We start from the raw sequence: 19941 nt of genomic DNA on the forward strand, positions 1-19941 counted from the left end.
CAGCGTGAGGCATCGTCTGTGTTGAACTAACAGGCTGCCACGATGTGCCGACCCGGAAATCTCAAACGTCATTCATGGCAAGGTGTTTGCATTTTCAATTACGTTTTCAGACCTTTTTCGGAGCCTTAATCTGCAATATCAACTGCGATTTCAAAACCATTGCGCAACGTAATGAATTGGCCTTGTGTGCACATTTCCATGTAGATCACAGAGGAACAAAGCATAACAGAAGCTTTGTATTTGTTGTAAAAATTAAGTTAATACGCAGTGCAAGTAAGGATGTTGTAAAACAGCTATAATATAACCGAACGGTGACATGATCATTACCGAGGACGTTATGCTGTTCTTTACAACAGCCATGCAGAGTGGGCTCGCTGCTAGCCAACCGACCGCCGTAAAGGACTACCTCTCCGCATAGTCCGAACATACTGCCCATCACCAACACGTATACGGTTGTCTCTCAGCATAGATCTTTGCAATTGCAATGCCATCAAATAACATATCATTATGAGAGTGCATCTCACAGCAGTGTGACGTTATCATGCCCCGCTACTGTGCAACGGTGCAGGATTATCGTGAACCGCTACTGCGGAGAGGTGCAGTCTTATCGTGCCTCGCTACTGCGCAGCGGAAGCGTTGTCTTGCCTCGCCACTGCGCTGCGGTACGTTGTTATCGTGCCTCGATACCGCGCAGGAGTGCAATGTTATCGTGCCTCGCTTTTGCGCATGGGTGCAATGATATCGTGCCTCACTACTGTGCGAGGGTGTAGGGAATGCAGTGCTGGATGTCACACTGTAAATCCCGCCATATGATCTGATTCAGCCCCGATTACAGAATCGTGCCCGTTTGTTGCTGTCTCAGCAGCGGGATAAAAAACAGCAGTTTGCAGCAGGATAAAAACAGCAGTTTGTTGCTGTTTCAGCAGCAGTATCGAATTAATTTTAGTATCATCTACGCTCCAAATATTCGCTCAAAATGTGAGCTCTTAACGATTGCCTGATAAGCAATGCACGGTTAGCTATCCCTGTCCGCTTTGCTTTTCATTTATGACAATGCTGGAATTCGTGTGTTATCCCTTGACCGCCTCAACGGCTGAAAGCATTCCATCCGAGTCTCTGGAATGACTTCCGGCAGGCTCCTGGAGGCAGGTTTGTACTCCGCGCAGGGCTGATGCCGTGTGAGTATTCCTTTGAGGTCTTCCCCTCGCAGCCTTCCAGTGTTGCATCCAGGTGGGGTATGCGGCTTACATTCGCCTGTGCCAGAAAATTGCCATCTCCAGTGTCCGGAGCTAGTCCCTTGGCTGGCGGTAGTTCGTGTCCTCCATTTTTCTCTAGGTTATTTATAGAGTTGATCGATTTGTTTGACCGTACTAGTAAGCGTTATCTGATCACAGCAAGGTAGGTCACGCCAGGTCGTCAACTGGGGTGGTGTGAGGTCAGCATTTAAATATCTAACCAAAGAAATTTATGCCGCCCATTTGTAATGAAGAAGTCGTTATGACAGTAGTGTAATAAAGACATAACATGACAAAAATGTTACGTATTTATACGAAAATGAAGAGCAAAATCGTAATATTCGTTGAAGTCGCCTGCAATTGTCACCTGATCAAGCAACACTGAATGTGGTTGAAAATGGACGTATCTTTTCGATTTTGCGCAATATACGACTTGTAACAAAGTTATATTTCTTGGCAGCAAATATCTCCAGGATTATATAAACCTTCAGATGTCTGAGCAAACAAAGTCTCCAGAGCATTCAAAAGTCTCTAGGAACAAGCAAAACATTAGATGACATCTAAACTTCCCGGGGAAAAGGCTCCCTCATCACATGCCATCTGTTCCATCGAAGCCTGAACTATTTGTGGCTTCCAAAATGCTGTCCGATGCTTCCTTTAAAAAATTCTCTTCAGCGTCTCACCACGTGCCAGTTGCATCAGCCAGTTCTAGGAAAGCAAGGCCATGCTCTACTTTTTGATTGGTTTAGGTGACCATAGGACGACGTCGCACCATTTATCATTGGTTGACATGACGTCATTTCTGTACCCTACGACCATGAATCAGTTCCGACGCACATCGTATATAGCGTGCACCAGGGGTGAACAAGTAGAGGCTCCTACTTTCTGCGGGCTAGAAGACGCGAAATCGCTATCGGTTGTGTGTGTGAACGCTGTGGTGTGAGTGCTAGCAAAAAAAAGCACAGAAAATAGAAGCCCTTTTTGAAAAGATCTGTCTTTGGTACTCGCGAGAAAGACTGGCACCAGCGAGGTCTCCACTAGCAATAACTATCACGTAAGCAGTCAGAAATCTGCAACAGGCCACGAATCACATGTATTGTATATATATATATATATATATATATATATATATATATATATATGTGTGTGTGTGTGTGTATATATATATTATAATGGCAGATAAGGCGACAAATTACAGCCTAAAAAATCGTGGGTGGGTTTTACCAGGGCTATTGATCGCTGTTTAAGTTCCTACGCTCCGACGTAAGGTCCTGAGATAGTAAGTTATAGCATATTTATAACTTCTTATGTGATGGCTCTGTTGGTAACGACCTCGCACTTCTCAGTCCTTCTCGCGATTCAGGGAAGGATACATCTTGTCAGCATAGAGTTTCCTTTTGCTAGTAGCTCATACTCACGAGCACTCACTGATGTGAGAAATTACAACGTAAAAACTCCTGGATGGGCATTACTAGGGATATTGATCGTCGTTTGAGTTTTTTCGGTGCGATGTAAGGTCCTGAGATAGTAATTTTTTGCAGATTTATAACTTTTTGCATGATAGTCCTACTAGTAACGATCTCGCTTGTGTCAATCCTTGCGAGTCAGGGAAGGATAAATGTTGTCAGTCTTCAGCTTCCATTTGCCAGTAGCTCACACTCACCAACACCCACCCCACACTAGTGTGCACAGCCTGTAGCAATCTTGCGACTTCAAGTCGAATAAATCTATGAACATACACGATTACAAACGTCCCGCCTTATATGCCGCTTTCGAACGGAGCGGTAATGATCACGCGCTACGGAAATGATGTGATAGAAATGAAAGAAGGAAAGGAAGGAAATGAAATGATATAACTTTATTATTAACCAATGAGAAACGTATACGACATCGCGCGATGGGCGGACTATTATGGTGTGAACTAGTCACAAACGGTGGGATCGCGTAGCAATCCCGGGAACTGTTCAATACAGGCGCTATCTGATTGGGCATTAAAGATAACTTTAAATTGGTAACATCGAATCACAGTACAGCTGGTATGCGTTTTTCTAGGTTCCAGCAGAAAAGATAATAATAGGGTCTGAATGGCATGGTTGCCACACGCCCGGGCTTGAATGGAGGTAATTCGAGCAGCTTTACATTACCAACCCGGGCGGGCGCCTTATAGTGACGTCACCCGGGGCAGACACCGGGCGGCCGCCCGAAAGTGACGCCACCCTGCCGGATGGCCGGCGGAGCGTTGTGTGGCTAATGGACGGCGACCGGCATAGAGCGCAAAGAAGTTCTTTTTTGGGTGGCCGTAAAGGGAGTTTGCAATGGATCGTAGACAAGTAATGCTTTGAAACTAGGTGGATGCGTTGGACGAAATATCGCAGATGATGCTGGACTTATGCAGCAATGTAATATCCATACACCTAAAATATTGCACTGCAGTGGCATTCCACCGAGTGCCAGCATTAATGAAATGGAAAAAATAATGGGCCTTTGTTTCCATTGCTTGTGTACCATTACGCCGCAGCGTACTGCGCGTCCCAGGCCCTCTCGTTAACAGCGACGGCAATCGCCCTAATCGGGTTTCGAAGATAATGGGGTAATTTACCCCGGCCGGTGCGCGGGGCTGGAAACAGTTCGACCCAGCGGAGGCCGTTTCGCGCCACAAACACGGGGCCCAGATCACCATCCGGGACCGAAACCAACACTACGGCAGCGTAATGTTGTTTTGCAGTGATTGCTGGCGCTGTAGCAAAGTTTATCGCTGCGCGCTCACCGAGGCAACTGCATCGATATGACTTTTTCTGTGTTTCTTCTTGCTTGCCTGCTCCCTATTATGTTCCTAGTTTCTGATCCGTGCATTGCAAAGGTTTGTTGGCACATCGCACGTGTGTTCGTGTGAGAGACTATATTCATATGCTAGGTATTTGATGACGATTTCATCTGCGCCTGAAATAGATGTTGGGTTTGGATAAATAGAACCGTGACCGGGGACTTTTCGGTTGCAATGGAATGTCACGATCATGGAAGCTTAGTACTATTATTACCACACACCTTTCCATAGTGGAAGCTGTGTTGGTATTCAGTAGGTTGTTAAAATACGGGGGTGGTTACTGCGCATTGACCTTTTGGATATGTGGCTTAGAATTATATCCGTCACGTAAGATTGCACTGACCTCTCTTCATGACGAATTGTCTGCCTAAAATATAACAGTTTTACGGAATGGCTGAGGCAAGACATAAGTACTGCGGACGAGATACTTTGACTATCATCTGTCATCCTCGTCCGTGTGTTAACATCTACACAAGGCCAGTTAGTAGTGTGCTACTCCCCGACCTTTCTAGCTTTCCAGTGTTGCTCGCTGCCGATGATGCTTACTTCATCCCTGGCTGGTCCCATCCGTGCTGAGAACGACTCATGCACATTCCACAATACCGGACGAAAACGAAAGTCTAAACACTTATTTCAGCCGAAAGAGTTCCATTGCTCATCCAAATCATATTTAAAAAACCGGTGTGTTTCGCTATGTTTCGTAGCTTGATATCCTCTGAAGTCATTCCGTCACGATATGTCGACATTTCTATTTGAACAAAGTCCTCTGGTGTGTGTAACCCTCCCCCTGTGCGAGGTTCCACCTTCGCTCTGCGATGGCGAAGTGAATGTAATTGTACTGCGAAAGCATGTGAGGGAAAAGCGGGCGTACCTTTCATGATGCAAATGACATCCAATGGGTAAAATTAGCACTTAAAAATCTCTCCTGCCTGTTTTTTAGAAACTAAGCATGCCAACAAAGCAGAAGACAGGATTGCACACCTCTTGGGAAAACTTATGTAGGCACTGGTGATTATCAACAGGTGTCGCATGTAGCATGTCATGTCAGGTCATACGGGTACACGCCTGGTTTCTTATAGTTGCCGAGAACTTCATACGGGATTTCCAACGACGTCCCTCGTCACCAGCTTTCCCGCGGGAATCGTAGTTGGGGTCGGTTAACACTCCCAACGCTGTGTCTTCTGGGCTGTGATGTCCCTGCTCAAGATGACTCTCTTGGATCTGGACGAGTGTAATCCGCTGCACTCATTAAGCGTGCGCTGGGCGAGCTATTCACTCTGAAGCGGCCCTGTCTTAGTTTAGGGACCGGTCCGAAGAGGCCTCAGCCCGTAAATTTGTTCATATCGCCTCTCTCCGTGCTCCACTTCGAGCGAGCAGCAAGTGTTGATTTCCAAGACAGCCAACTTGGACAAACTTCTCTATAGCTCTGCGGAGATTTGCCGCCGGGTGGCCGGATCCCGGCCGCGGACGGCCCCCTGCGTCGCCACCGACGCCGGCGGAGAGTCGGCGTCGGCGTCGACGTCGGCGCTCGAGCTGCGCGGCGCGGGTCGGGCGACGGCAGACGACCCACTTCCGTCGCGGTCGGCGGGGCTCGCGATGGATTACGTCTGACGTAGCCTCCGTCCACATCATCGTGCGATAGATCAGCGAAGCTGTACGGCGGGCGGCGGGGTCGAGAGAAAAAAAGCGGAGCTCCAATGTAAGGGCGGACCAGGAAGCGTTGGTATCGCGGCTGGCGACGTTGGTACGGGCGACTGGCCACGTTGGTACGGCGACTGGCCACGTTGGTACGGCGACTGGCCATGTTGGTACGGCGACTGGCCACGTTGGTACGGCGACTTGCCACGTTGGTACGGCGACGGCCACGTTGGCACGGCGACTGGCCACGCTGAACGTGGTGAACGCACGGAGCGCGTCCCTAGCTGCCGGAGCGTGTCCAGGGAAAAGACCAAGGGGGCCGTGACACCCCCCCCCCCCCCCTCCCCCTGAGTCAAGAAGCTTACATCAGGTACTCGGCTTATGCCTGCCGCTCGTGTTTTGACACGTGACATTAAACACGCGCACGCGCATTTCGCTTAACCGCGGCGCCGCCGAAGCTTGCTGCAGCATTAGGGCTCGTGTGGCAAAGGTGCGTAGGCTGGCGTATTTGATGTGCGTGCGCGGAGGGTTTCAGAAGCATGCGGATCTGCATATTTTCATGCGCGATTGTGTTGTTTATTTTGCATGTTTTTCATGTAGAAAGTGATGAGTATTATTCAACCCTCTCGTTTATGGCACTCGTGTACGTTGCACCTGGGCATCTAAATGCATATAATGCATAACCGTATTGCCTCATACCACGGGGAGTACGTTCTTTTTCGGGCTTAACATTGAGTGCTATGGATAGCGATATTTAGATTTAACAGCCTTTGCTCGATGAATAAATCATCCGATAATAAGCGAGGCTCTAATATGAGTTAGGTTCAACGACATCGCCCCATGGCTACTCTTGTTGCGCTGCCACCAATGGTCTGTGGTTTCCGATGGAGGGGAGCAATGACGTCCTATCTGTTTTCTCGGCCATTACAGCTTGGTAACGATAATGACGCAGCATCGAGCCCAACGGATGGCGCGATTCGACGGCGAATGGACCTCTCGAACAGATTCATGACCCGCTCACTTCAGTTTCTCCCCAGGATAACACAGCCACCGACACGCGAATCCATGGCCCATTCCTCCAGCTACTCCCCCCCCCCCCCCCCTAAACGTGTAGGGAAGCTAATGAATAAGAGAAGACTCTTGCATGCACTGAGCGTATGCAGGACTTGGTAAAGATGGGCCATCGAACGATCAAATGTGTCACTTGATCAAATGGAGTGTGCCTAGGCAAGTTAGGATTTTTGACTGTGCGCGAAAGATGGAAGGGAATTTCGATTTATAACATTTGGTGTCATTGATTCAAATTCGCCCCCACTGGCGAGATTGCTAAAACTCCCAAATTTTATTTGGTTCGCATGGAAGAAAGAAGTTATTGGGTAGCCCCAAGCAATATTCACTACTAAACACAAACACATCGACATCATTGGGAAGATATCGTTAGCTCTACCCAATGTTTTTTTTTCGGAGATGTCGCTTGCCAGCGCTGACAGCAGCTTGCAAACGCGGCGGTGGTGGCGGCCATTACGCCGATGTTTTTTGTTTTTTGTTTGCATCCAGTTGAGGGCTACGAGTGTACGGGCTTAGACGTATGGTAAGGCTAGTCAGTTGGAACGCACCAATTCATGTCGGCCTACTTTATACTGAGACGAGGAACAAGTATTGTGTCGTGTCAATCGGCTGCACCAGGCTCTAGAGAAATGTGATTCGACGTTGCTTAGCAACCAAAATAATGACCATTTTTCTAGCGCTCAGTTACTCGCCACATATAAGCCAGTACATTCGTCCTTTCCTGCCCGCTGATTGGTTTATCTTTTAGGATTGTATTTGTTTGAGCACAGCCACTGATGGGATCGATAACAATGAATAAGCAAAAAGCTGTTGCAAGACCGAAATGCACATTTAGCAACCAAAATTGATGATGATTAGATGATTGCCAAATCTCCTTAAACGTGTAATGAGAAAATCGAAAACATTAGACACACTCCCTCTTTTTAACCTAGCATGCTGTGAAATCACGCAAGCGCGTCAAATCCACATACGTGCCTTCATGCGGAAAGCGAGTGTGTACTACGACCCCCTTTAATACACCGCTGTGTGTCTGCTGAATGCAAACAGTAAGGAGGGTATGTTCGTGCTGCTGCAGAACTGGCGAACATGGCGAGTGGAGCCAGCAGCCCATCTCCACGCCAGATAACCAGACATCGTTCGTGGTGGCCGACCTGCAGCCGTTCACCGCCTACAGCTTCAGGGTGACGGCCGTCAACGGCATCGGCGCCTCGCCAGACGGCATCGCCTCCTACCCCATCATCACGCTGAGAGAAGGTGAGGTGATGGAGAGCGACGGAGTGTGTGAGGACGAGATGGTTAGTTCCGACAGCCTCATACAAGACTGAGAGAAGGTGAGATTGTGGACGGCGGGGAGCAGATTATCAGAGGCGGAAATAGTGTAGACTAACTATCGTATCCAACGCTGAGAGGAACAATGGTGTGATTGACGATGGTTTCTGTAATGGCGGAATATAGCGGTATATATATACATATATATATATATATATATATATGGCACATGGGAAGGGAGGTGTATATATATATATATATATATATATATATATATATATATACCTCCCTTCCCAATGCCACGGTCAGGAAAGATGAAGAATGAAGAACGCTGGAACATTTGCGGGCAGTATCTCCTGAGGTTTTTCGCCAACGAGGTCAGCGTATTGCTGCAGACATCGCACTTACCATGTGGGGCACGTTACCTGCCCCAGATTTTTGCCGCAGCTGTTCTGTGTAATATTCTCTGACAATGACCACGTCTTTGGCGTATGTGGAGGGCGAGGCAAATCGGGTAGTTGCTTTACGATTTACGACACGTGCTGGACGATCACTTGCAATGAACTGACTTCGTACATGTGAACCGCACACGTGATCTAAACGCCTCCGTGAGTCAGATACAATCCATGTTTGACAAACGTGTCAGCGCGATTACAGTGCTGCTGCAAACGTTTGGTATTGCATGTCTCCTGCTCTGAAGCGCTATCATGCTAGCGCGCGTTTTTTTCCATCACGCTTTGTTCGCATGGGCGGCCACAGATCAGGGACGCTTTCACCAGTGGCGAAAGGTCAACATGGTCAAATAAGAGAGCAGATGATAGTTAATAACGGGGCAGATTAAGAAATGAATGTAATTTAAGAAATTTCTAGCCTTGGGGGGGAGAAGGCTTTAACGAAAGGGGAAAACATTTGGTTGCTTGCATGCGTTAGACTCTTACGCCAATCATATTGTTGGTGGAACACGCTATTGTCACAACGTAACAATTTAAGCGGTATTCTCTTTGATCGCGCCAATGGATTCGACTTGAACCGAGCCTGTTCTCAAACCTATGTACGCATCCTAAACAACACAATGCAACCGTTTTATGTCCATGCCGATACTTGGAATCATCGCATCCATGGTCAAGTACGATTGTCCTCACAGCTAAATTTTTAGCTACCGTTTACATTTGGTGCGTTTTATTTTCAGTTAATAATGTTGTTGCAAGAACCCTTGGCAACTCATTTTCATGACAAACATTGCCCACCACTAATGTGGCATAGGAGTACTGGGTTTGGCTCCATCCATATGATTCTTCTTTGACTAGCTAGGAGACCAATACCCTCGGGCAAGTTCTGTACATTCTCAGAAATGTTGATGTAATTTTGGTCACATGTTGGCTGCAGTGGTCAGTTGGCAAAAGCTGTGTGATATGCAACGCGAAACTATTCTGCAATGTAGTGAATAGGCAGCCTGCACCGGGCTGCAAAACTTTTCAGGGAAGAAAGAGAGCATATCGCAGCAGATGAGAGGTAGATATACTATGACAAAGCACTGCTCTCAGAAAGGAAATCAGACAGCTCGCAGCGCGTCATACGCAGCTCCGAAATGAAACCAACAATGTCGTTTCTTCCCACACCAGTCTGGTTCTGGACGTGCCACATTCTCCATACAGGGATCAATTGTCACATAATCACTGAGATACCAGTTTTGTAGACTGTGGCACCGTACTGGCACGCCCCCCCCCCCCCTCGTCCTTTGCCTCTACGCATCGCATGCTAATGGTAAGCTTGAAATCGGAGGACTCGAGCGTTCTTTTATGAAGATTGGGCTGTTGCATATATAACATACAATATTCATGCGCTCATCAGTCATTGGTGGTGACAAGCTGTTACGAAATTATTTTCAACGGCACATTAAGCGAGCTTCGATGGATGAGCGCTCATGTTATCCTGCAAATGATGCGTGACTCTAAGTTATGCAACTTGCTGATGTGCAATGCATTAGTCATGTAAAAAGCGAGGCGCCCTCAAAATTCCTAGCCTGCCGGTGAATCTTCATCCATTTTCCGCTAATGTGATGGACTGACAACAACGACAAGCAACACATCAATCCTCAGACGACGTTTGTAAACCCGAGACCCAGGCCGGCGTGTGCACCGCATTCTTCTGTCGCTGGGCAGGGACCGTGCTGCCTTTGTTTAGAAACAGTTTGTAAGAGTTCAACGGTCGGCGTCGGATGACACGTAGCCGTTTACAGATGATTGTCCGTACCTCGGCAGGCTTAGCGCCAATCTGTAACTTACCAACAGCTTCTGAACACCATATGGCTTATGTTCATGCTATATTACGCCATGTTGCCCCAGTTATGAAAAACAACGTATCGCTTGAAATGTGCGAAATGCACTATTTTAATTTTAGACCTAATTAACCACTGAATCGTGTGTTTTAGCACAATTGCCTGGTGTTCATGTTTTGTTCGTATTATATGTATTGGGGAGTACTTTGGGGCTGTGTGTAAAAATGTTTGTTGCCCAAGCCATAGCTGTGTGTAACTAATTTCTCATATTTTAATCCACCTGCCATGTTTTCACAAAATTTGTGGTGCCATATTCGGCACATGTTACCTAATTGGACCTGCACGCTTTGAGTAATGACATATGCCGTTCCTCTATTTTTTCTCCTAGACCTGTTACTAAAGGTGCTGCTCCAACTTGTATCCTATGCCTCCCCATCTTTGGACGTTAAACGATAATCTTGGCTGCCCACATCATTTGAAGCGTGGCTTCTCCAGACACACGGACTCGCCATGGTCCCCCTGGTACATTACAGCAATGGCTTTGACCCGTACCGCCTCCGTGACATTTTCCTGCAATCTCCCGGCGGTGGGGCGGCCAACCAGGCCAGCGTGGTCTGTTGAACTTCCGTCACGCTCTTCCACAGCCCCAGCCGGGAAGCCGGCGATCCTGGCGGCGCATAATACAAGCTCCACTTCGGTCCGGGTCCGCTGGAGGCCGCTGTCCAAGGAGGAGCTGCGTGGAGAGTTTCAGTTCTACAGGATCACTTACCGGGAGCGGAGCAACGTCAGCAGCCGGATTCGAGAGCTTCGGATCAAGGATGAACGTGTTCAGGTGGGGTTCAGGTGGGCGTGTTCAGGTGGAGTTCAGGCGGACGCGTTCAGGTGGAGTTCAGGTGGACGTGTTCAGGTGTGGTTCAGGCGGACGCGTTCAGGTGGGATCAGTACACCGAGCCCAGCGCCGAGCCCGTTCTAGCGCCGAGCACACGCCCCGTATAGGGTTCCCTGTGCCGGCCGAGTTTCGGCATCCGCCCTTCCATCCTATGTTTTGCTCTATCCTGTTACCTCGCAACTCCTCACTTGTCGCGGGCAGGCTGCACACGCGCGCCATGAGCGAGCCAATGTTCCCCTTGTGAGTACCCCGTCCGAGCGTCGAGCGCACACCCTGCATGCAGTCCCTGTACAGGCAAAGCCTCGGCGGATGTGTCGCCAGCAGCATGCAGTCTTCCCGCACCTTTATCCATTTATCTCCATCTCATCGCCCCAAAATGGTCATGGTTGGCGGAAAGGGCTTTAATCCGAAACATCTAAACCTAAATCAAGTCTGGGTAGAGGACGGACCCCCAGGCCCACACATTTTTACCCCACTAGTTTCCACTCGCCTTTATCCCATAGGCTTGAAATGGTTGCTACTGGCCATAAGGTCTGTAATCCTGGTCAAACCAACCATATCCCCAGGCGGCAAAGTTTCTTCGATCCTAGATGTCCGCTTTGGATTTCTGAACTTACTCCGAACGCACCCTTCGAAGAACACCTTACTGCTTGCAAAGTGCGTAAATGTCCCATGTTATTACAAAACCTGCCCAACGAGTGAATCTTTGCGCTAGTGTGGTTGTCTGCTGTCGATGTGTTGTGTCGTACTAAACTTCTCGCTCATTCACAGATATGTGATTACGCGTGTATTACCACAATAACATGATGAACTTGGCCTTTGAGAATACGGTTTTGGCAATAAGTGATACCTATATACCCTATATGAAGCCTATATATATATATATATATATATATATTATATATATATATATATATTTGTACACACACACACATATATATATTTGTACACACACACATATATATATATATATATATATATATATATATATATATATATATAAATATACGTATATGAACCCGGTACCTTCCGTAGCGTTCTCCCGCCGGCACCGACGTTGGGAGTTAAAAGTAGCTCACAATCTGGTTCTCGGATCAGAACAAATGCGAACGGCAAACGATGGCCTCGATAAATCTCACCTAGCGCCATTGAGCTGGCATATTTTGCGTGATTAATAAAGCCTCAGATCGAACAAACTACCTTCGAAATAATCCAGAACATTGAACAACTTCAGGACTATTAAACACCCGAAACATTATACGCACAGGTTTTGTTTACAGCGCACCAAACGAAAGGGTGTATAAATGTGCTTTAGAATCATATATTCTTGTCAACAAAGATTACGGATGCCGGGTCAGGGCAATGTTATGGAAAAACCATGTCATGTCGAGGCCAAATCACCTCATCGAGTCTTATTTGTCCGCCCTTCCCGTCGACGTTTCAAAAGGAAGTATTTCGTGTGTCCATCTGACTGCTACGCTCACGGCTACTGACATTCTTATTCTGAGTGTATCAAAGCGCGCTGGCTCAACACCTGCAAGCTGATCCCACGCTATCGTGGATTAACCTGGAGCGTGGCCTTGTATGGTATAACTGACACGGAATGGCAGGCAGTCAAACCTTTCGACGAATTACAAGCAAAGCGGCCAAAAACAAGGAAGAAAACTGCGAATTACTGCGAGAGGAGGCAGATATTGTCCTGCAGGTTTCAACAAGGCAATGGCCTAACCTAACTTCGAACAGCTTTACCCACGAAAGTCTTAATTAATCGTTAGTCAGATTTTCACAATTTGATGTACCTACCTAGTACGTATGGGATTCTTTTGTTGGGACAGATTCCCGTGGACAGAATGAGATGCTTTTGCTCCATCCCCCACACCACGCGCTGCATGTTTTAAAACATGGATACTTGGGGTGGTCACGATATTCGGTCGAAATTGATTATTTGTGCATCTCCTGCTCGTAATGGGAAGCTAGAAGTTCATGTGTAAGAGTGGAAACTACAGCACAATGTGAAGTTTTCCTCCCGGTCATATCGATCCCTCTGCCGGAAGTTGTGTGTGTTCGCTCACAGCAGTGTAGCGGTCCCTCTGCCGGAAGGTGCATGTGTTCGCTCACAGCAGTGTAGCGGTCCCTCTGCCTGAAGGTGTATGTGTTCGCTCACAGCAGTGTAGCGGTCCCTCTGCCGGAAGGTGTGTGTGTGTGTTCGCCCACAGCAGTGTAGGCGTGCAAACGAAATGTCGCCTGACTTAAGGATGGCCACCACGCACGACGCGTATGAACATATTGTCTCCATCTTCAGAGCCACACCATCTCCGGGCTCCGTCCGTACACGCAGTACATCATCTCGATACAAGTGGAGAACCCGGCTGGCCTGGGTCCCAGCTCCACGGTCGTGGTCACCACGGACGAAGGAGGTAAGAGCTGTCAGTCTCTCTTTTCCCATTCTTTTTGGTTAAAACTGGGTATGTGCATTATGATAAGACTGTTGTCTGCACGTTGTAACCAAGGGTTAATGATTGATGTATAAACACTTGATCTTGTGCTGATACCGTTCGCTGTTTGGGTTACTCCGCCAGTCCTGCCTCTTGACGGGCATCTGCGCCGATCGCTGTTTGGGTTACTCCGCCAGTCCTGCCTCCTGACCGGCATCTGCGCCGCTCGCTGTGTGGGTTACTCCGCTAGTCTTGCCCCCTGGCCGGCATCTGCGCCGCTCGCTGTGTGGGTTACTCCGCCAGTCCTGCCTCCTGACCGGCATCTGCGCCGCTCGCTGTTTCAGTTCCCGAAGCGCCACGGCAAGTGTCTGTCGTGAACGTGGACAGATACCACGGTCACCATCTCGTGGCTGGCTCCGAATCGCCCCCAACGGCCTGATCGAGGGTTTACCGTATCTACTTCACTACCGGCAACTTCACCAATGCCACTTGGCTCAAGCTGCCCGTGGATGACATGCAGTACACGCTGAAGAATCTAGGTCAGTTGGTAGACTGCGGTGGTCAGAGGTTTTGCGTAAGTACCAGTGTTAACGTGATTTCAATGTGTGTTGTCCCCCTCGTTACAATTAGCAGCCTATTTTTCGCTTCATTAAGTATTACGAACAAGACTGAAACCTTTGCATGATGCTTTACTCATTTCCAGGTCGCAGGTTTGATCAAGGAGTGGTGGTGGTTGTCGACATTCGCGTTCCCGTAATGTCACGTTGAATTGGCCGACATCACTCCCGTAATTCACCATCATCTGTCCAGCTATAGAGCTACTTCATGCGGCAGTGACAAGCTGATGTCATACGATCTCGGTCAATATATCTCTCTGAAATGGGACGGAACGTCGCCTGTCTATTTTGATGTTCGAACTGCTTTATCTGGATAACTTGGGACAGAATTGGATGGGTGTTTCCCATTCCGATCCCCGTCGTTCCATTATTCATATCCAGTACATAAAGTGTACGCTACCGTCATGAAAGTAGTTTCGACATATTACGATAACTAATTATGTTGCCGGCGACAGCGGCTTGTGCAATGACCAGTCTCGGAAGATGAGCCTGAGGGGCTCGACATGCCGCTTAGAAATTAGCGCGGCTGGAATCCAGCCACCGTTCAGATGCACGAGGGCGATGTTCCATGTCTCGCTTGACTTTGCGAGAATTGTCCTCACTCCCAGGCTTGCAGTACACGAAATGCTTCGTTCAGAAGTGCAGAGGACTGGGACCACGCTTGTCATACGGGATACACTCACCACTCGGAGCCCGATGCTCTCACCATTCGGAGCCCCATACCCTCGCCACTCGGAGCCCGATGCTCTCACCATTCGGAGCCCCATACCCTCACCACTCGGAGCCCGATGCTCTCACCATTCGGAGCCCCATACCCTCGCCACTCGGAGCCCGATGCTCTCACCATTCGGAGCCCCATACCCTCACCACTCGGAGCCCGATGTTCTCACCATTCGGAGCCCCATACCCTCACCACTCGGAGCCCGATGTTCTCGCCATTCGGAGCCCCATACCCTCACCCCTCGGAGCCCGATGATTCTCACCCCTCGCAGCCCGATGCTCCCACCACTCGGAGCCCCACACCCTCACCACTTGGAGTCCGATACTCTAGCCACTCAGAGCCCGATACCCTCACTACTCGGACCCGACACCCCCACCACTCAGAGCCCGACACCCCCACCACTCAGAGCCCGATACCCTCACCACTCAGAGCCCGATACCCTCACTACTCGGAGCCCGACACCCCCACCACTCAGAGCCTGATACCCTCACTACACGGAGCCCGATACTCTCACCACTCGGAGTCCGATACTCTAGCCACTCGGAGCCCGATACGCTCAACACGGAACCCGATGCCCTCACCACTCACTGATCGCGGTGCCGCATTTACTAAACATATGCATGACTTCACAACACAAAGCCTGAGAAAGGTACGTTCAAATTATGGCAGTCTTTCCTACTCTACGAGTTGGCCTCTGGAGAAAACTCGGTCGAACAGGTGACCTTAGCCTGTGGGTCCCTCCGGAGCCCGATGTGCAGTTAGGACGGCTGGAGCTGAGAAAATCCGAGCATGGCATCCGAGACTGAACCGCCAGGCTCATCGCCACCCTCGGCCTGCAGAGCCCTTCTCCAACTACTCGATCGCGGTGAAGGCGTTCACGCGGAGCGTGGAGGGCCGCGAGTCGGCGGCGCTGGCCGTCACCACCGACGTGTCGGCGCCGGCCGCACCGCGGCTGACCTCGCTGGCATGTCAGCCGGACGCGGCCCTGCTGCTCGCCTGGCGACCGCCGGGCCGCGTCCGGGGCCGCATCGACTTCTACGTGGTCGGCTACCGGACCGGCCAGGCGGCGGCGCTCACGGAGCTGCAGGTCACCGCCGACTCGGCAGAGCAGGAAAGCATGGTGAGCCACGCAGTGGGTCTTAATTCACAGGGATTGTCTTTATGATGGGTCTGGATGGTCATGGGGCGAACGTGCTAGGTCTGGTTGGGACTCAACGGGGCGTGGTGTATATTGGGATTGCGGCGGCACAGTCAGTGAGTTGTTCCGGCAGCGTGCTTTAGTTGTCTCAATGTATCACATCCGGTTTCTCACCACGTCTCTGGACCAACGTCGCCCTTGATTCAGGTGCCGTCCAAGCTCCCTCACCGTCTTTGTCCGCTCTCTCTCTCGGCCAGTTCCTTCTGCCGAACCTGACCGCTGGCGCGGTGTATGAGGTGCGCGTGCGTGCGGCCACCCGCTCCCTACACCGGCCGGCCGTGTTGCTGCGCTCGCCGTACTCGGCGCCACGCACCGGCCGGGTGCGGCGCCACTGCGGCCGCGCCGGTGGCGCCGCCACGGACGTGTGGCGCCACCTGGGCGGCGCCGCACCCCTGGACGCCGGCGTCGTGGCCGGCATCGTGTGCGCCAGCTGCGCTTTCCTGCTGGCGCTGCTGGCCCTGGCCATCTGGAGGTGAGGTCACTGCTGGCCCTGGCCACCTGGAGGTGAGGTCACTGCTGGTGTATGGCCATCTGGAGGCGCGGTCACTCCTGGTGTCTGGCTGCTGGTGTTTGTCACGTCTGCTGCACGTTGATAGACTGCAGCAGTCCTCTGTGTGGGTGCTTGGTGCATTCGCATGAATTGTATCAAACTTTTCTGTGCATTTGATATTCAGGCAGGGATTTGCTACAGAAGAAAGGGCAGATGAATACGGCTGTTTCATCCGTGCTATTTTTGACCGCTGTGTAATCTTCTACGTGCAAAAGATGCATTAAGTAGGAGTGGAGTGAAGAAGACTCTACAGGGATTCCCAGGCGGTTCGTTCATACCTTGATCACACGATCACTCTACTTTGCTTTTAAGTTCGGGCCCTGAACTCATCGGCAAGACCATCGTGGTTTTTTTGCTTTTGAACTAAGCGCCCCTCATACTCCACCCCAAGCCACACTGAGGCGTCACAGCATCAACGGTGTCCGCGTGCGGCAGGCGGTACTTCCAGTCGTCCTACTACTACAGCCTGGATGAGCCGGTGACGGCGCGCGCGCCCGTGACCTCTGACCCGGGCTGGGAGCTGGACGGTCCGAACGGCTCGGCCGGCCCGATCCCTGCCGATGCCTTCCCGGTGCACGTGGCCAGCCTACACGCCGATTCGGACATCGGTAAGCGGGGAAGAGCGATCGGTTGCGGTCAGATGTACTCGGCACATTGTTTAGTGACGGAGGAAAACAAATCACGGTAGATTAATAATAATATTCATTAGAAAGGGAATCCACGTGTTGACGTCGTCGCCTTGCGGTGATACATATAGCGTTTTGTCAGGCATTTCGATTGACATTTTTATAAATAGTTTCATGCGGGCCGTGCCATTTACTCATAATGGCGCATACATACACCATCATGTGATTAATATAGATTTCCACACTGGAGTGTAGAAACCAGGAGCTTTGTCATGGTCCTGACTGTACACTTTGTTGCCACTTGTTGCCAGGATTCTGCAAAGAGTATGATGAGGTGCTGGCGCACACAATGAAGTTGGAACTCTCTTCGAACGTGTCACAGACCGAGGAAAACAAGCAGAAAATAGATACCAGAACATTGATGCCTGTAAGTGCTACAAACATAAACGCTCCACGCACTTCGTGTGCATTTTCCGCGCGCTGTAATTGGTGATTGATTATTAATTCCCGATTTCACATTTGCTTCTCACCACAGCTTCCAACGAAATAAATATTGTGTACAATTGGGCATGTGAGTTTCCTGGGTTTAAGTTATGACATGCACGAGTTTGTCGGTTGTTGTTTTCGGGGCTTACTCCTGGTACGGAACAATATTTGTATTGCATGCTAAGACGCCCGCGCCCGATCCCACAGACGACCACACCCTGGTGCCCCTGAGGCCCCTTCCGGGCCAGCGGCGGGGAGACTACATCAACGCCAACTACATCGACGGCTTTCTCGTGCGCAACCAGTACATCGGCGCCCAGGGCCCGCTGACCGGCACTTTTGCGGCCTTCTGGCGGCTCATCTGGGAGCAACGCATCCAGATCGTGGTCATGATCACTAACCTCGTGGAGCGGAACAGGGTCAGTAGGTTCCTGGACTGGCTACGGGCTCAGTCCCTGTCGCTAGGCTGGTGGGTGGTGGGCTGGTGTCTGAATACATGTCAGTCTGGCTTTGTGTCGTCGGAAACTCTACCAGCCATTACAGAGAAGATGTCGTTATGTGCATGCCTGCATTGCTGATGCAGGCAGCTCTGCGTGTAGGTTGCGTATTTTCTCCTCGTCAAGTGCACTGTGCAATGCAATAAACTGTGATTTGTCGGGCACGTGATGAGGCACGTGAAGCCGTCGATGTAGTGGGTCATGTCGGCCTATTCACCTATCGTTCCGCACTAACGACATGGGTTTGTTGCAGAAAAAGTGTGACATGTACTGGCCGAAGGAGGGCACTCAAGTGTTGGAGTTTATACAAGTGGAGCTTTTGGACCAGAAGGAGCTGTCGACCTATACGATAAGAAAAAATGCTCATCAAACATACAAGGGATTGGTGTATTGCTCTTTATCTGTAGAGTCGTAGAACGCGTTGATGCAGCGTCTCTGAATCATCCCGGCTGGTACACTATGTGTGTTCCGGGCGGGCCAAGTAGAAAAAGTACTGCATAGCATAATGCTGTTTTCTTCAGCTCTTCCCCTAATCATAAGCTCCTCACACAATCGCTATGCCTCTTAACTCGTTTTAGGTGGATGACAGACTCCACCATCATCAAGCATACTTCGTCCTCCGTCTTCCGTCTCCCGCCCCCGTCCTCGTCCGCCACTCGTCATAAAGGCAGAGTTTGTCACTCTCGTACGTTGTGATTCCGCATCCGTCAATACATCTACGGTCTGCCACAGCACAAGAAGAAGAAGGGCGTGTGCAGTGAAAGGATCATATACCAGTACCACTACACCAGCTGGCCGGACCACGGCGTACCAGACCACCCGCTTCCGATCCTCAGCTTCGTCAGAAAATCGGCCGCTGCGAACGGCGCCGGCGCGGGACCCATTCTGGTCCACTGCAGGTACGTATGGGCCTAGACTCCGGCGCAGGACCCATTCTGGTCCACTGCAGGTACGCGTGGGCCTGGACTCCGGCCACGAGCGAGACTGCTGCTCCACTGCACGCACGAGCGCAGGTGGGGTCTGAACCCGCCGATGGTACGAACGTGTCTAGACCGCTGATCGCTGCAGGCCTTCCGGTTTAATCGTAGATCTTAGTTTGAACCGTACATTCCCGCGGTAGTCGGAACAGCGTCACTTATTTATGGTGACTTTTAACACTACTTTGTTGTCGCCAGAAGTTTCTTTCCATGCAGAGGGTCAGCTTTGGGTGCCGTTACCAATATCCGTTCTTGCAGAGCCCACAGCTCTGTCCATCACAAACCGCTGTCCCTTGGTGCCCAAGAACTTTAATTTCTGGCGTCATTACCGAAGACACCAGAATCCAGTGACATGCTGCTTGCAGCTGAGGTTTAACACAGCCTCATTTGTGCCACCAGTGCCGGGGTCGGAAGGACGGGCACCTACATCGTCCTCGACGCCATGATGCAGATGATGAAGCTCCGGGGCGCCATCAACGTGTTCGGCTTCCTCAAGTACATCCGCACGCAGCGCAACTTCCTGGTGCAGACTGAGGACCAGTACATATTCGTGCACGACGCGCTGTTAGAGGCCCTGGAGGCGGGCGAGACGGATGTGCGAGCCACGCGGCTCACCGAGTACCTGCACCAGCT

General features: G+C 50.3%; 3 protein-coding genes across 3 annotated transcripts; all 3 read left to right on the forward strand.

Moving 5' to 3' along the window:
• Positions 1-7899: 7899 nt before the first annotated feature.
• LOC119108447 (protein sidekick-2) lies at positions 7900-14075 on the forward strand (the record flags this gene model as incomplete). Its single annotated transcript, XM_037232017.1, is given in 4 exon segments — positions 7900-8019; positions 10957-11144; positions 13504-13618; positions 13981-14075. Coding segments are annotated over 4 exon segments (518 nt in total), but the record flags the coding sequence as incomplete, so codon positions are not given.
• A 15-nt stretch (positions 14076-14090) lies between these two features.
• On the forward strand, positions 14091-18595 carry LOC119108448 (tyrosine-protein phosphatase 99A-like). Its single transcript, XM_037232019.1, has 8 exons — positions 14091-14175; positions 15814-16094; positions 16370-16467; positions 16603-16644; positions 17158-17330; positions 17660-17775; positions 18083-18257; positions 18585-18595. Exons 1-8 carry the CDS (start codon positions 14151-14153, stop codon positions 18593-18595), a joined length of 921 nt encoding a protein of 306 aa, XP_037087914.1. The 5' UTR covers positions 14091-14150.
• A 95-nt stretch (positions 18596-18690) lies between these two features.
• Positions 18691-19939, forward strand: LOC119108449 (tyrosine-protein phosphatase 99A-like; the record flags this gene model as incomplete). Its single annotated transcript, XM_037232020.1, has 3 exons — positions 18691-18711; positions 19064-19230; positions 19708-19939. Coding segments are annotated over exons 1-3 (420 nt in total), but the record flags the coding sequence as incomplete, so codon positions are not given.
• Between the last annotated feature and the right edge of the window lie 2 nt (positions 19940-19941).

Source organism: Pollicipes pollicipes, unplaced genomic scaffold (assembly GCF_011947565.3).
Source record: "Pollicipes pollicipes isolate AB1234 unplaced genomic scaffold, Ppol_2.1 Scaffold_6686;HRSCAF=7923_pilon_pilon_pilon, whole genome shotgun sequence".
NCBI classification, from domain to species: domain Eukaryota; kingdom Metazoa; phylum Arthropoda; class Thecostraca; order Pollicipedomorpha; family Pollicipedidae; genus Pollicipes; species Pollicipes pollicipes.